Source organism: Ranitomeya imitator, chromosome 5 (genome assembly GCF_032444005.1).
Source record: "Ranitomeya imitator isolate aRanImi1 chromosome 5, aRanImi1.pri, whole genome shotgun sequence".
Lineage (NCBI taxonomy): Eukaryota > Metazoa > Chordata > Amphibia > Anura > Dendrobatidae > Ranitomeya > Ranitomeya imitator.
In genome coordinates, this window is record NC_091286.1 from 134140421 (window position 1) to 134157923 (window position 17503).

General features: G+C 43.5%; 1 protein-coding gene across 5 annotated transcripts in view; it reads left to right on the plus strand.

The window, feature by feature from the left end:
* The window catches only part of STXBP5 (syntaxin binding protein 5), a 544022-nt gene that overhangs the window by 513370 nt on the left and 13149 nt on the right, over positions 1-17503 (plus strand). For all 5 annotated transcript variants that reach the window (XM_069769165.1, XM_069769166.1, XM_069769168.1 and 2 more), the window contains one exon: positions 15535-15700. In XM_069769165.1, the coding sequence (XP_069625266.1) occupies positions 15535-15700 (166 nt within the window). The remainder of the gene's footprint in view (positions 1-15534; positions 15701-17503) is intronic.

Genomic DNA, 17503 nt, shown 5'->3' on the forward strand with positions numbered 1-17503 from the left:
TTTATTTTCACTGCTCTACGTTATAAAATTCTGTGAAGCACTTGGGAGCTCAAAGTGCTCACCACACATCGAGATAAGTTCCTTGTGGGGTCTATTTTCCAAAATGGGGTCACTTGTGGGGGGGTTGCTACTGTTTAGGCACATCAGGGGCTCTCCAAATGTAAAATGACACCCGCAGACCATTCCATCAAAGTCTGCATTTCAAAACGTCACTACTTCCTTTCCGAGCCTCGACGTGTGCCCAAACAGTGGTTTACCTCCACATATGGGGTATCAGTGTACTCAGGACAAACTGGACAACAATTTTTGGTCCAATGTCTCCTGTTACCCTTGAGAAAATAAAAAAAATTGCGGACTAAAAATCATTTTTTAGGAAAAAAAAAGATTTTTTTATTTTCACGGCTCTGCGTTATAAACTTCTGTGAAGCACTTGGGGGTAAATAGTGCTCACCACACATCTAGATTAGTTCCTTGGGAGGTCTAGTTTCCAAAATGGGGTCACTTGTGGGGGAGCTCCAATGTTTAGGCACACAGGGGCTCTCCAAACGCGACATGGTGTCTGCTGACGATTGGAGCTAATTTTTCATTTAAAAAGTCAAATGGCGCTCCTTCCCTTCCGAGCCTTGCTGTGCGTCCAAACAGTGGTTTATCCCCACATATCAGGTATCGGTGTACTCAGGCAAAATTGCCCAACAAATTTTAGGATCCATTTTATTCTGTTGTCCATGTGAAAATGAAAAAATTGAGGCTAAAAGAATTTTTTTTGTGAAAAAAAGAAGTATTTTCATTTTTACGGATCAATTTGTGAAGTACCTGGGGGTTCAAAGTGCTCACTATGCATCTAGATAAGTTCCTTGGTGGGGTCTAGTTTCCAAAATGTGGTCACTTGAGGGGGAGCTCCAATCTTTAGGCACACAGCGGCTCTCCAAACGCGACATGGTGTCCGCTGAAGATTGGAGCCAATTTTTAATTAAAAAAATCAAATAACGCTCCTTCCCTTCCGAACCCTGCCGTGCGCCCAAACAGTGGTTCCCCCGCACATATGTGGTATCGGAATACTCAGGACAAATTGGATAATAACTTTCGTGGTCCATTTTCTCCTTTTACCCTTCGGAAAATAAAAAAATTGTTACTAAAAGATCATTTTTGTGACTAAAAAGTTAAATGTTTATTTTTTCCTTCCATGTTGCTTCTGCTGCTGTGAAACACCTGAAGGGTTAATAAAGTTCTTGAATGTGGTTTTGAGCACCTTGAGGGGTGCAGTTTTTAGAATGGTGTCACTTTTGGGCATTTTCAGCCATACAGACCCATCAAGCTGACTTCAAATGTGAAGTGTTCCCTAAAAAAATGGTTTTGTAAATTTTGTTGTAAAAATGAGAAATCGCTGGACAAATTTTAACCCTTAACTTCCTAGCAAAAAACTAAATTTTTTTCCAAAATTGTGCTGATGTAAAGTAGACATGTGGGAAATGTAATTTATTAACTATATTGTGTCACATAACTCTCTGGTTTAACAGAATAAAAATTCAAAATTTGCGAAATTTTCAAAATTTTCGCTAAATTTCCGATTTTCTCACAAATAAACGCAAAAATTATCTACCTAAATTTACTACTAACATGAAGCCCACTATGTCACAAAGAAATAACCTCAGAATCGCTAGGATCCGTTGAAGCGTTCCGGAGTTATTACCTCATAAAGAGACAGTGGTCAGAATTGCAAAAAATGGCCAGGTCATTAAGGTCAAAATAGGCTGGGTCATGAAGGGATTAACGTCCAATGCCAGACAGAGTCCGTCATTGGACACCTCCCCCTGTTTGGTACGGGCTCTGGCGATGAGCCCACACCTTTTCCAGCACATGACAGCTGATCTGATCAGCTGACATGTGCCCGGAACAGCCACGGGTGGAATCGTGATTAACCCACAGCTGTTAACATGTTAAATGCAGTTGTCAAACGCTGATGCATGTAACATGTACGGACAGGAAGTGCATCATTACCTCCTCCCATCGGCACCCGTGTTACATGACCATGGTCGCCGATTGGTTGGTATGACATAACGGGGTCATCAGGAGACCCCTGTGGTTGTCATTGCTGGATCGCTATAAGTGCCGCCTGGTGGTGCTCATAGCAAGTGAGCATATCTGCGATCGGACAACTGCAGCTTCTAGTCTCCCATGGAGACCATTGAAGGGATTTAAAAGTTAAAAAAAAGTTTTTCAAAATAAAAAAAATATATACATATAAAAGTTCAAATCACACCCCTTTTGCCCCATTCAAAATAAAACAATAAAAAGTCAAATATACACATGTTTGGTATCGCCGCATTGAGAATGGCCTGATCTATCAATATATAAAAAGAATTAATCCAATTGGTAAACAGCGTAGCGAGAGAAAAAAATCGAAACTCCAGAATTATGTTTTATTGTCGCTGCAACATTGCAGTAAAATGCAAGAACGGGTGAGCAAAAGATCGTATCTACATCAAAATGGTAACAATAAAAATGTCAGCTCAGCGTGCAGAAAATAAGCCCTCAGCCCCAGATCCTGAAAAATGGAGACGCTACGTGGTCTTGGAAAATGGCAACTTTTTTTTTTTTTACAAACTTTTGAATTTTTTTCACCACTTAGATAAAAAAGGACTTAGACATACTTGGTGTCTGAGTTCATAATGACCTTGAGAATCATAATGGTAGGTCAGTTTTAGCACTTAGTGAACCTAGTGAAAAAGCCAAACAAAAAACCAGTGTGGGATTTTTTTGCAATTTCACCTCACTTGGATTTTTTTTTCCCGTTTTTTTGTTACGACATGGTAAAACGAACGGTGTCGTTCAAAAGTACAACTACTCCCACCAAAAAAACAAGCACTCACATGGCCATTTTGACCAAAAAATAAAAAAGTTATCGCTCTGGGAGGAATTTCCCTGGTCGTTAAGGGGTTAATCTAGAGCTGTGTTTGCCAAAGTCCAGTCCTCACGGACCCAAACAGGTCATGTTTTCAGAATTTCCTTAGTATTGCACAGGTGATGGAAGTATCAGGAGTTTCCTCACTTGGGCAGCACTATGGAAATCCTGAATACATGACCTGTTGGGTCCGTGAGGACTGGAGTTTGGGAAATACTGATCTAGAGTAATGTAGTTAAATGGAAAACAACAAATGGGGAACAATCAATTTGAGAAAATACAAATAAATATGGAAAAATGAGTTTCATTAAGTCAATTATATAAGGAGGCCGCCTTTTAAAGGGGTGGTCCGAATTAATTTTGATGCTATCTCCCTATCTATTTAGTCCCATAATCTGTTATTTTCTTATATACTTAAAAAATTCCCTGCCATTGCCCAATTACACTTCAGGTATTGTATATTTATTTTCTTTTTCCTGTCTAATGACTATTCAGTTGAGTATCACCAGTGCATGCTGGGATACGCAAATAAAGCGTCATCATCCCTGAAACTAAAGGTACCTTCACACTAAGCGAGGTCGCTAGCGAGATCGCTGCTGAGTCACAAGTTTTGTGACGCAACAGCGACCTCAGTAGCGATCTCGCTATGTTTGACACGTAGCAGCGACCAGGCCCCTGCTGTGAGATCGCTGGTCGTGTCGGAATGGCCTGGACCTTTTTTTGATCGTTGAGGTCCCGCTGGGTAGCACACATCGCTGTGTTTGACACCTTACCAACGACCTCGTTGATGACTCAGACACCGACACACAGGCGTGCATTTGCGTTGCCTTTTCCGCACCCCTCCGCTCCGATTGGTGGTCGCTACTGCGTTCTGATTGGCGGTCATGCCTTCAATAGAAGGCGACATAGTAGCGCTTCCATCCTAGGTGTCAGAAGAACCGTTGAAGAATAGATAAATCGAAGAGGAGTCGCAGGCCGGAGAACTCTACAACGACCTGCAAACCACCACGCGGTCAGGAACAAAGGACGGAAGGGCTATTGTGTCGCCTCATAAGGCAAAGGCTGCCACCAATCAGAACGCAGTAGCGACCACCAATCGGAACTGAATGGGCGCGGAAAAGGCAACGCAAATGCACGCCTGTGTGACTACAACGTCACACAGGACGTCCCTCATCGAGGTCTGAATCGTCATAATAGCTGCCATGTGACAGGGTCACAACGACCAACGACATCGTTGTACAGGTCGCCGCATCGCTGCTGTGTCGTTGGGAAGATCTCACTGTTTGACATCTCACCAGCGACCACATAGCGACGCAGCAACGATGCCTGACAGGTCGTATCATTGTCGGGATCGCTTTAGCGTCGCTAAGTGTGACGGGGCCTTAAGAGTCAACAGTGATGGTTGTTTCAGTGGCTGCGCTGTCCCTGCGGGGTCTCCCCTTTACACAGCGCTGTCACCGCTCTGTTGTTAGCTTATGAATAGTAATAAGCCAGAAAGGGGAGTAGATCTTAAAGGGAACCTGTCACCCCGAAAATCGCGGGTGAGGTAAGCCCACCGGCATCAGGGGCTTATCTGCAGCATTCTGTAATTCTGTAGATAAGCCCCCAATGTTACCTGAAAAAGGAGAAAAAGACGTTAGATTATACTCACCCAGGGGCGGTCCCGCTGCTGGTCAGGTCGGATGGGCGTCTCTGGTCCGCTGCGGCACCTCCCATCTTCATTACAAGATGTCCTCTTCTGATCTTCAGCCACGGCTCCGGCGCAGGCGTACTTTGCTCTGCCCTCTTGAGGGCAGAGGATAGTACTGCAGTGCGCAGGCGCCGGAAAGGTCAGAGGCCCGGCGCCTGCGCACTGCAGTACTTTGTCTGCCCTCAACAGGGCAGAGCAAAGTACGCCTGCAGATAAGCCCCTGATGCCGGTGGGCTTACCTCACCCGCGATTTTCGGGGTGACAGGTTCCCTTTAATAGAATGAACACCATAGACTCCTGACATCACTCTTACCAAGAGGAGAGCTAGTTATAAAAAAAAAACAGACTCTGATGGATACGCAGCAGAGCTCTTTACACTAATGCTGCTTCAGACTGCGTAAATCCCATGTTTGTGGAATATAGATACAATTTATAGAGATAATTAAAAAAGAATGCGATGAATCCTACCTCCTAAAGGCCGGTCTATTTAAATAATTTGGACAATAAGATAATACTCAGGAATATTGGCTGATAGATTAAATTAGATTTTGTCATATACTCAGGAACACCAAAATGAGTTTATGAATGGGAACCACAAAGTGAAGCCTATATGGCCTACACTGGCTGTTCTGGATTAAGCTAGACAGCAGGTCAGCAGCTAATGTAAAATAGGTTGACCTAGACTGGCAGGGATGAATCGTCAAGTAGAAAAGACATCAGTATGTATAAGAGAGTAGTATGTATGAATAGTATGGATAAAAGGAGGTTTCAGCTATCAAAAAGTGTATCTGAATTTTTGACAGAGGCATATCTGCAGATTACAACGATTTAAAACGGGAGTAATGGGTGGACAAAAGAATGGGAATATGAAGGACTGGGAGAAAAACAGGGATTATTGGATTGACATATTAAGAAAAGCAAGATCTTTACTTAAAGGGACACTGTCACCTGAATTTGGAGGGAACAATCATCAGCCATGGAGGTGGGGTTTTGGGGTTTTTGATTCACCCTTTCTTTACCCGCTGGCTGCATGCTGGCTGCAATATTGGATTGAAGTTCATTCTCTGTCCTCCATAGTACACGCCTGCGCAAGGCAAGTTGGACTTCAATCCAATATTGCAGCCAGCGGGAAAGGAAAGGGTGAATCAAATCACAAAAACCCCGCCTCCATGGCTGAAGATGGTTCCCTCCAAATTCAGGTGACAGTGTCCCTTTAAATGAGAGATCTCTCAGATGGACATTGAAAATATTTTTAAATCTTACAGATATTGGAGAAATTAAAGGAGGAAATCTACAGTCATGGACAAAAATTTTGAGAATGAGACAAATATTAATTTTTCCAAAGTCTACTGCTTCATTTTTTCTAATGGCAATTTGCATATACTCCTGAATGTCAGAGTGATCAGCTTAACAGCAATTACTGTACTTGCAAAGTCAATATTTGCCCAGAAAATGAACTTTAACCCCCAAAACACATTTCAACATCATTGCAGTCCTGCCTTAAAAGGAGCAGCTAACATGGTTTTAGTGATTGATCCATTAACACAGGTGTGGGTGTTGATGAGGACAGGGCTGGCGATCAATCAGTCACTGGACACTTTAAAAGGAGGCTGGTGCTTGGTATCATTGTTTCTCTTCAGTTAACCATGGTTATCTCTAAAGAAACACGTGCAGCCATCATTGCACTGCACAAAAATGGCCTAACAGGGAAGAGTATCGCAGCTACAAAGATTGCACCTCAGTCAACAATCTATCGCATCATCAAGAACTTCAAGGAGAGAGCTTCCATTGTTGTCAAAAAGGCTTCAGGGCGCCCAAGAAAGACCAGCAAGCGTCGGGACCGTATCTTAAAACTGTTTCAGCTGCGGGATCGGACTACCAGCAATGCCGAGCTTGCTCAGGAATGGCAGCAGGCTGGTGTGAGTGCTTCTGCACGCACTGTGAGGCGGAGACTCTTTGAGCAAGGCCTGGTTTCAAGGAGGGCAGCAAAGAAGCCACTTCTCTCCAGAAAAAACATCAGGGACCGACTGATATTCTGCAAAAGGTACAGGGAGTGGACTGCTGAGGACTGGGGCAAAGTCATTTTCTCTGATGAATCCCTTTTTCGATTGTTTGGGACATCTGGAAAACCGCTTATTCGGAGAAGAAGAGGTGAGCACTACCACCAGTCTTGTCTCATGCCAACTGTAAAGCATCCTGAAACCATTCATGTGTGGGGTTGCTTCTCAGCCAGGGGAATCGGCTCACTCAGTCTTGCCTAAAAACACAGCCATGAATAAAGAATGGTACCAGAATGTCCTCCAAGAGCAACTTCTCCCAACCGTCCAAGAGCAGTTTGGCGCCCAACAATGCCTTTTCCAGCATGATGGAGCACCTTGCCATAAAGCAAAGGTGATAACTAAACGGCTCATGGAACAAAACATAGAGATTTTGGGTCCATGGCCTGGAAACTCCCCAGATCTTAATCCCATTGAGAACTTGTGGTCAATCATCAAGAGACGGGTGGACAAACAAAAACCAACAAATTCTGGCAAAATGCAAGCATTGATTATGCAAGAATGGACTGCTATCAGTTAGGATTTGGTCCAGAAGTTGATTGAGAGCATGCCAGGGAGAATTTCAGAGGTCTTGAAGAAGGGTCAACACTGCAAATATTGCCTTGCTGCATTAACTCATTCTAACTGTCAATATAACCTATTGGTACTCATAATATGATTGCAATTATATTTCTGTATGTGATATAAACATCAGACCAACACTAATAAAAACCAGAGGGCAGCAGATCATGTGAAAATATAATTTTGGTGTCATTCTCAAAACTTTTGGCCATGACTGTAGAAAGGGTGATGGGGTCAATTAAAACAATGTTAAGAAATAGAATGAAAAGTATGAATGAGAGTCCCTCACTATTACATATAAAAAGAGGAAAACTGCGAAAGAAGAAAATATATAACGATAAAGTAAGCAAATAGTGGCATAGAAAGTTGTGTGGCTGGATAGGGGGACAGAAGTCAACTTCTTAAGAGGCATGGAGGAAGATGTAATTTATCTTAGGATGTATTGCTTATAGAGCCCTTAATGTCACATGAAAACCTCATTCAGTTCTAAACAAGACTGTCCAAACTGTGATGAAACTAAAGCAGATGTGATACATGGACTGTAGAGGCGCCTGGTGGTTTGATGTAACCGTCCTTTTAATTTTTATTTAGTAAATCAATAGTACACATGAAATTTAAAAACATTTATATATATTATTAGAGAAATCTACTCCATTCTCCATCAGGTCACATCATTAATTTTCAAAATTCTCAATTTTGAAGATTTGCATTACTGAGATAAAAGATGACTGCTGCTACTAAGATTCTATGCAGATGGGGAATGTAGAAGGGAGGCTCTGCAGGAGGAACTTCTCCTTCCTCCTGCCCCTCCGTTTACCTAGAATCTTATCAGCAGCAACTATCATCTCCTATCTTAGGAATGTAAGAATCTGTCTTCACTGAATACAACACAATGTTGCTTATTTTCTCTTTGCCATGACAGCACTCACTGAGAGAGGGTTCCGCCCCTAAGAACCGGAAACCTACAGAGAGATAAAAGGGGCGGCCCCCTCAGTTGGTTTCCTGTTCCTAGGGAATCTGTAGAGAGAAGATCGCAAGTGGATACCTGGGCTGCGAATGCCGCCTGTGCGGTTTCTGTGGGAATGGCAGGGGCCCCAGCACCGTATGCAGTGTTGGGGGTCTCCTGGTTCAGCTTCCCCTCAGCTGAAAGGACACTGTGACGCCAGGATCCGTAGAAGGCCGTCCTGGCTCACGAGGAGAGCGCGGTGCGGCAGATGGGCTGGCACTTGTCCAGGAAGGTGAGCAGGGTGCGGGCATCAGCCGCGCTGTTATCTAGTGAGGAGGCGCTTTGCCGCTCGGATATCGGCCTTCCTGCGGTGGAGCAGAGCCAGCGCGCGCACGCGTGGTTGCCAGCGGAGCGCTCTCCCCCAGAAGTTCTTGTTCAGCTTCCAGGAGGTATCGTAGAGGCAGGAGAATCTGTGCGCCGGTACAGAGCGGGGACAAAGGACCCGGAAGTGATGGGAGTACTTCCGGGTCGGGTTCGAAAAGAAAAAAAATGGGGAAAAGCTGCATAAAAAGGCCGGCTTCATGCAGACCGGTGTGCAGCGATGTAGTCCCCAAATGACCCCGCCATGTACCCACTAGAAGAGACTGTGGTGTCTACGCACAGCAGCAAGAAAAACAACAGTGGACGCTCCAAACAGTGGTTCCACAAATAAGAGTGGAAGAGACAAGAAGCCAGGTCACTCCACATCTCAGCCTGTGCCTTCACAACCGGTACCAGATTGACAAGCTTCACTGGGTGAGTGTTATTAAGCACGCCTATTAAGCTGATAGCCCCTTCTTTCTTTATACCTTTATTATTAACCTTTCAGGCTAAAAAAAAACCAAGAAGTCTAGGCATAAGGTGTGCACCCTGTGTTCCCAGCCCCTTACGGACAGTTATCCCAAAAGGCTGAGTCAGATCTGCCCTGGGCATACCCTACAGGAAGAATCCTCAGTAAGAGCGGAGGATATTAGGCTCATGATCAGGGAGGAATTACAGGCAGATCCATAGAACGGATACCCCGGAGGGAAGATAATACTCCTAGGCCCGGATCATCTTCTGACAGTGGCGAGATTGACTCAGATTCCTACAAGGAATCTTCCCTCCTTACCTGTGGAGGACACGGGAACATTATCAGACCCCCTGGATCGTAAAGCGGATATGCTACTTAAGAGGTCCTGAGAGTCTTGCACGGGAGCCTTTAGGGCAACAATATTGGCCACATGTACCGCAAGATCTATGCTGGTTTGGTTAGAAGAATTAGAACAGAATATAAAAGGTGGCCTGTCCAGGGACAAATTAAGTTCCACTATCCTTCTAATCAGAGGCGTAGCAGCCTTCTTAGCCGACGCCTCTGCGGATTCCTTACGCTTAGCAGCAAGATTGGCAGGACTAACCAATGCAGCCCGTCAAGCCTTTTGGTTAAAAGGCTGGAAAGGTGATGCCCAGACCAAAGCAAAACTCTGCTATACCATGCCAGGGTGAGTTCCTGTTAGGTACGGTATTGGATGAAATTCTTACTAAAGCGGGTGAAAGCAAGAAGGGGTTCCCTAATATTTATATTCCATCCTATAGAAGAGCTTTCGGGAAACAATCATTCGGCAGAAAGAGAGACTTTAGGAATCAAGAACGCTAGGGCAACAAAGATACTAAACAAAAAGGTGCCATGTGCGGTAGACGTTCCTTCAGGAATGAAGATAAGTTCCGGTAGCTCCAATTGGCCAGTGGGTGGCAGATTATCATTCTTCTGCCAGCAGTGGAAGGCTCTAACAGCTAATTCCTGGGCCAGTAGCCTCATAACATCTGGCTTGAGATTAGAGTTTGCCTGGGTCCCTCCGGACGCCTTTCTATTGACTTCTCTGAGATCTCAGGCCCGGCAGGAGGCTTTGGAGTCGGAAATTAAGGCCCTGTTATTCAAACATGTTTTAGTAGAGGTTCCGGCAGATCAAAAGGGCTTTCACTGTCCCTTGTTTCTGGTCTCTAAGCCAGATGGCTCTTATAGGACTATAATTAATTTTAAGGAGACGCAATACCTATTTAAGATCTCGGACCTTCAAGATGTAGTCCATTCGTTCAGCCATAAAAAAAAATTATTTCCCAGGTGCTACATGGCAGTCCTGCATATCAAGGATGCATGTTATCATCTACCAATACACATTTTGCATCAACAATACCTCCGGGTGGTGGTCGTGTTAGGAGGTCAAGTCCAGCATCTTCAGTTCGCGGCAATGCCCTTTGGGTTGTCTATGGCTTACCAAGTTAATGCTGGAGGTGATGTCATACTTAAGATTGAAGGACACTTTAATAATTCCATACCTAGATGCTCTTTTGGTGGTAGGAAACTCCACCTCCCAGTGTCAGCAGCAACTGGTTGATATAATTTCCTCTCTGCAGGCTTTACATTGGCTCATCAACTGGAAAAAAATCCAGATTGCTTCCGGTAACCTGCCAGATATTCCTGGGCCTTCATCTGGACTCTAAGTCAGGAATGCCTCCTTCCAGATGCGAAAAAATTAATAGTTAAAAAAGTCCGTACAGCAATCGACAACCCTAGAATGTTCCTAAGGGACGGTATGTCTCTGCTTGGCTCCCTTACATCATGTATTCCCACAGTACAGCAGACCCAGTTCCATACTGGCGGGTTACAGCAGGCAATCTTGCAGGAGGAAGAAAGGCTGCAGGGTCAGTTAGAGGATCTAATCTCCCTATCAAGGGAGTTGGTTGAATCCCTGGCATGGTGGTTACATCTATATCATCTTTCTAAAGGAGTTCCATGAGTAATAAGTCCATCACATATAATTACTACAGACACTAGACCCTCTGGGTGGGGAGCGCATTTAGGGGAGGACATGGTTCAGGGACAGTGGTCCATAGCTGAAGCTGAAGACTCATCAAATCTGAGGGAGCTAAAAGCAATTTACTATGCCATACGTACATTTCTTCCACAGCTGCGAGGAACTCGTACAAGAGTTCTATGAGACAATACTACAGCGGTAGCATATCTAAATCACCAAGGAGGAACGAGATCAGGAACTCTGATGTCTACCGCAGACGAGATCCTAAAAACGGCTGAGAACCACCTCTTGTCCCTTTCATCTCTACACGTCAAGGGTGTAGACAACTCCAAAGCAGACTTCCTTAGTCGCCATACCCTGCATCAGGGGGAATGGATTCTCAGCCGGTGCATTTTCAGGAAGATAACGGACATGTGGGGTATGCCGGAAATGGACCTCTTTGCTACAAGGAGCAACAGACAGGTCGAAAGGTTTGGTTCGCTATACAGGGCGGACCACCCAGATATACTCGATTCCCTTCAAGCTCCATGGCTCTTCCATCAGGCTTATGCCTTTCCCCCGATGATTCTATTACCGCTGTTCATCAGGAAAATAAGAGAAGGTGCAAAAGTGATCCTAATATCCCCATTTTGGCCCAAGAGACCGTGGTTTTCATGGCTCAGAGCCATGTCGATCTCCGACCCGTGGATCCTCCCTTGGGATCGGGACCTTCTCTCTCAGGGGCTCGTCTATCATCTTCAGGTGAAGGGGTTGGCCTGACGGCATGGAATTTGAGAGGCAGTTACTGAAACCAAGGGGATTCTCTGAGAATTTGGTAGATACCCTCCACAGTAGGAAGGAGACCACGACCAAAACTTACACCGGATTGTGGAAAAAATGTCTTAGATTCCATTTAGCGAACCTTTCTAACGAAGCACCTATCCCTGCTCTCCTAGAGTTCCTGCAGAGAGGTCGTTAGTAGTGATGAGCGAGTGTACTCGTTGCTCGGGTTTTCCCAAGCACGCTCTGGTGTCCTCCGAGTATTTGTTAGTGTTCGGAGATTAAGTTTTCATCATGGCAGCTGAATGATTTACAGCTATTAGCCAGGCTGAGTACATATGGGGGTTGCCTGGTTGCTAGGGAATCCTCACATGTAATCAAGCTGTCTAGTAGCTGTAAATCATTCAGCTACTCGCTCATCACTAGTCGTGAGTTAGGACTTTCAGTAAACACCTTGAAGGTCCAAATATCGGCTCTAAGAGCCTTGTATAGTTATAATGTTGCGGGAGATAGGTGGGTGGCTTGATTAATTTCAGCATGTCAGCGAGCAAACCCAGTACATATCGTACAAACACCATCTTGGGATCTCAACCTAGTTTTAGATGGGTTGACGGGTGCCCTGTTTGAGCCATTACATTCTGCTTCAATTAAATATGTTTCATTAAAAACGGCCTTATTAGTAGTCTTCGTATCAGCAAGAAGAGTGAGTGATATTCAGGCCCTATCGATGGATCCCCCCCTTTCTATCAGTTTTTCACAATAGGTTAGTGTTAAAAACACCCTTCCAAAGTTATCTACAATGTTCCATAGATCTCAGGAAATGTATCTTCCCTTTTTCTATGATAATCCAACAACTCCGGAAGAGGAGAGATTTCACACGTTAGACGTGAAGAGAGCTGTCTTAGCTTATTTAGATAGAACTAGACCCTGGAGGCAGAGTAGGGCTTTTTGTGTCCTTCCAGGACCACAGGAAGGGGTCTGGTATCACGAGACGCACGCTGTCTAGATGGATCAGAGACGCAATTGGTCTGGCATACTCTGCAAAAGGGGAGAACCCGCCGCAAGGCGTGAAGGCATTTCGCATGAGCTGTAGCATCCTCCTGGGCTGAGAGAGTGTATGTTCTGATTGACCTTGTATGTAAGGCCGCAACTTGGTCTTCACCTTCTACCTTCTACAGTCAGTACAGGCTTGACTTATCTTCCTTTGCAGACTTAGCCTTTGGTAGATCAATTTTTGACACAGTGGTCCCTCCCAGGTGATTGTCTCTGGAAATCTCTCAGTGGGTGCTGTCGTGGAGAAAAAAAACAATACTTACCGGTAATACTCTTTTATAGAGTCCACGACAGCACCCACTCACTTCCCTTCCTTAGTTTATAGTTGCACATGGTTCACTCCGAAAAGTGACGGGTTAGTTGTATATAGATAAAGATATACAGATATGTATATAGCTGGAGATGTAAATATGTACATACCTGAAATGACTTGCAGAGCAATTAACTAAAGCTTGTGTGGCGGTTTCTCTCATTCTCTGTAATCCAACTAAGGGAGCGAGGGGGGCCGCCCCTTTTATCTCTGTGGGTTTCCTGTTCCTAGGGACGGATCTCCTCTCTCAGTGGGTGCTGTCGTGGACTCTATTAAAGAGTATTACCGGTAAGTAATCCATTTTTTTCATGTGTACTATTGATTTGTGCAGTAAAAATTATAACGACTGTTACGTTTTAATGGTTATGGGGTTTGCAGAGATTTATTTATAACGCGCTTTATATGGACAGTTGTTGCTGTTAGGCTTTTTTTTTTCTTTAAAAAAAAAAAACTCAGAAAACTCTTTTGTCCCCTTATGGAAATCAGTACTACATGTCTGATGGGCATGTATGAGGTGAGCACAGTAGTTGAGCTCACTCCATAGACACCAAGTATTTGCTGTGTTTACAGCTAGCACTTGCCTCCAAAAGGAGCAATTTGATTTGGCTCTGATTGCTGGTCTTTGTTCAAACACTTGAGTGCCACTGTAAATCCATGACATTCAATGAGTATCAATTCAATCTAGGGCTGCAGTTTGCTCATCACTTAAACAATATGGGATCACTGGAAGAATGCAAACAACGAGATCTCACGCTTTCTTTGTAGGAGGGGTCTAAGAGGGTTGCAAGGTCCTGCTCTGCATGCTGAGATCCCATGATTCAGATGTTTAGGAAGACCTTTTCTAAAAAGTTGTGCCCTTTCAGGAAGTGTTCTGCACACTTTTGAAAATAACTTGTGTTTAGAACAATTAGCAAGTTGCCCACACTTATTAACTAAAAAGAGGCAGCCCCAGATTTGTAATTGGAACTCTTTAGGTAGCTGAGTCATAAGGGAGGAATTACATTTACTTGCCCATCATGGACTACACTCAATTCCTATTTTTGACAAAGTGGGGCCTTGGGCAAAAGTTTCAAGTGGAGCCCCAAATGCTCACATATTGCACCATCACACAGAAAAAAAATTGACTCTATTTACATGTGCTGCTTTCAGGCAGTTAAAAGAACATGAGCCAGGCCCCTCTGAAAGTCTAGGCTTGGCTTTATGGGTTCATAGGAGATTGTTAATTTCATCATAAAGTGCAGTAAACTTCAAATCGTGTCCATTTTATCAAGCTAAAAATGAGCATATTCGGTATTGACACGTTCGTAAGTCTGATCTTTGAAAAATGTAATATTTGTTAACCCACTTGGTAAACACAATGAAATATTAAAAAAAGTGACTTTGCCCTGCAAATAAATCCCATAATACAGCTCCTTCAATGGAAAAATAAGTGTTATGAGTGTTCTAAAATGGCTGAATTACTTTACATTTTTTTCTCTCTTCTTTCACACAGCTAAGATTTTTTTTTCCCATTGTACAGGAATTCTATTGTGTAAATGATGTAATTCATAACTAAAACTTGTCTCACAAAAATTAACCCTTGAACGGTTGTTTATGGGGAAAAAAGTAAATTACAGTGTAAACTGGTGTAGTGTACATGCAAGGATTAAGAACCGTTAGGTTCTAAACGCGTCTGCCCATAGAACTCTTTCCACTTTGGGGGCTTGTGACTTCTATGCTGAATGGAATATTTTAAAGATTCTAATGTGAACATTTTTAAAAGGGCTGCCTGAGCTGGATTTACCTATTGGATCGATTTTAAACTGGTGTAGTAACCAATAGTAATGATAAGGTGTTATCCGAGTCTCTTCAGTGTGCTCGTGCTCGAAAAATGTTAGTCTCCCAACGCCATCATGTCTTGCAGCTGTTGGCTCCAACACATTTGGGGATTGCCTGTTTGTTCAACAGCCGAAATACATGCATGGATTGCCTAACAGGCACGAGACATGCAGGCGCAGGGACTCAAACATATTATTCGATCACACTGAAGTTGCTCAGGTAACGCCTTATTTGAGCATATTCGTTCATCACTAGTAACCAAATTTTATAATCACAAAGATTTATTTTCCCAGTCATAATTTTATTAAGGTATATACTGTACATGAAGCTTAATAGTCCAGAATTCATGTGTAATTTGCTCTAAAACTGTCTTTTAGGACTCGTACCTTATTTATGATGTGTTAGACAGTATTTACAACTATATTGAAAACTCTGTCTCACTGCCTGTGTGCTATAAAGTAAGCATATGATGGATAACAGACAAATGAGAGAAACATATGGTAGTATGGTGGTTTTCTACAGATTTGTGTATTTGACATGTGAAAATTGACACATCGTATGGTTTAGAGATGAAAATATTTTTCTGCTTTGTCTTCTTTCTAAGTTTGCCAAGTTTAAGGCCGCTGTTGGATGTAAATTATTTGCCGCTAACCAACATGCGGATAGCCCGAACATTCTGCTTCACGAACAATGGGCAGGCTTTGTATCTCGTCTCAGCTACAGAAATACAGAGAATTACCTACAGTCAAGAAACTTGTGAAAACCTACAGGTAACACATCTTGATATCTTTAACAATTTCAAAACTACAGCTCATACGAATGAAATCACTTTCCACTTCACTGGTGGCCAGAGATCCCAGTGGTGTAACTTAGTCGGTTTGGAAGTCTCAAAAACTTCTTAATTGGGTTTAAATCACCAGGGGTGTAACAACAACAGGTGCAGGGGTTGCAATCGCACCCGGGCCCTGGAGCCTAGGGGGCCCTAAAAGTCCCTTTGGCCTATAGAAAAAGACTATTGCTTTTAAAGATTTAAAATATTTGGGGGGCCCTGTTGGAGCTTTCGCATCGGGGCCCATGAGTTTCAAGTTATGCCACTGTAAATCACCATTCACATTAATATCTGCACACAATCTGTAATTACAGTAAATACGTTTCATTTATCATATGCTCAAAAAAGAGAAAGGACAGCACCTCCAAAAGTCATACAATGATCTAATGCCTCTCGGCAAAAATATATATAACTGAACATGAGGTTCTTAGTTTAACATTCTGATCAGATCTCATTACCACTCTACAGATCACTATCCTCTACCCTCTCAGCTGTGTAAAACAAAAATGATGTAAATATGTCTCTCCTAGCATCCCATTGAATTTTCTGCTTTACTTTGTTTCCACTCTGGATGCAGCATTAACTTAATTCTTTAACCTCCACTCTTTATATTCTGCTCTCTAGATGGCTGCACATTTCTCATTTCTGTTATATTCTCCAAATTATACAGGTATCTTTTCTACAACAGCCCAAACCAGACGTGGGGAATATTCAATTTTTACCCTCCCCAATTTGGTTTGCGACTGACACCATAGTAATAAAAGCAGCCAGTGATGGCACCAAATCAAAAAATAACTACTACTTCTTTTGAGTTCAACATTTCCCACCAAATTCTGATGCTGCAACCTCTAAACTCTACACTATCCAATTGATGTCCAAACATGTTCTTGATGTTAAATCACCACTCCAGCTGTTTGAGTTTTTTTCACCACTGGACTGGTACTACAAATCCATGTTCGCTGCCTCCTCCCCAGTAATATACCTACCACTCGCCATCTTCTGTTTTTCACGGCGCTACTCTTGCCCAGATTTGCCATTTTGTTACCACAACTTCTGACTAACCGGAAGTCAGAGCTAATTGTCACCAGCTCTGTGTAATTCTGGTAGCCTCTTTTTGGCCTCGTTCTGCCCTCATAGATTTACCTTGAGAAATTACCTCCAGCTCACCCTGCAAACACAGGCTCAGTAAAGAAGGAAAATTATAAAATCCTGCTTTCACTTCTTGGTGTACAATAATTTTTATTTTTCGTTTGGCTCTTGACTCCTTAAAGGGAACCTGTCACCCCCAAAATCGAAGGTGAGTTAAGCCCACCAGCATCAGAGGCTTATTTACAGCATTCTGTAATGCTGTAGATAAGCCCCCGATGTATCCTGAAAGATGAGAAAAAGAGGTTAGATTATACTCACCCAGGGGTGGTCCCGGTACGATGGGCGTCACGGTCCGGTCCGGAGCCTCCCATCTTCTTTTGATGACGTCCTCTTCTTGTATTCAAGACTACAAGAAGAGGACATCAAAGTAAGAAGATGGGAGGCCTCGGACCGGACCACAGCAGGACCGCCCCTGGGTGAACATAATCTAACCTCTTTTTCTCATCTTTCAGGATACATCAGAGGCTTATCTACAGCATTCCAGAATGCTGTAGAAAAGCCCCGATGCTGGTGGGCTTAGCTCATCTTCGATTTTGGGGGTGACAACTTCCCTTTAAGGCTAGGTTCACATTAGCGTTTCTGTGCGCAGCGTATC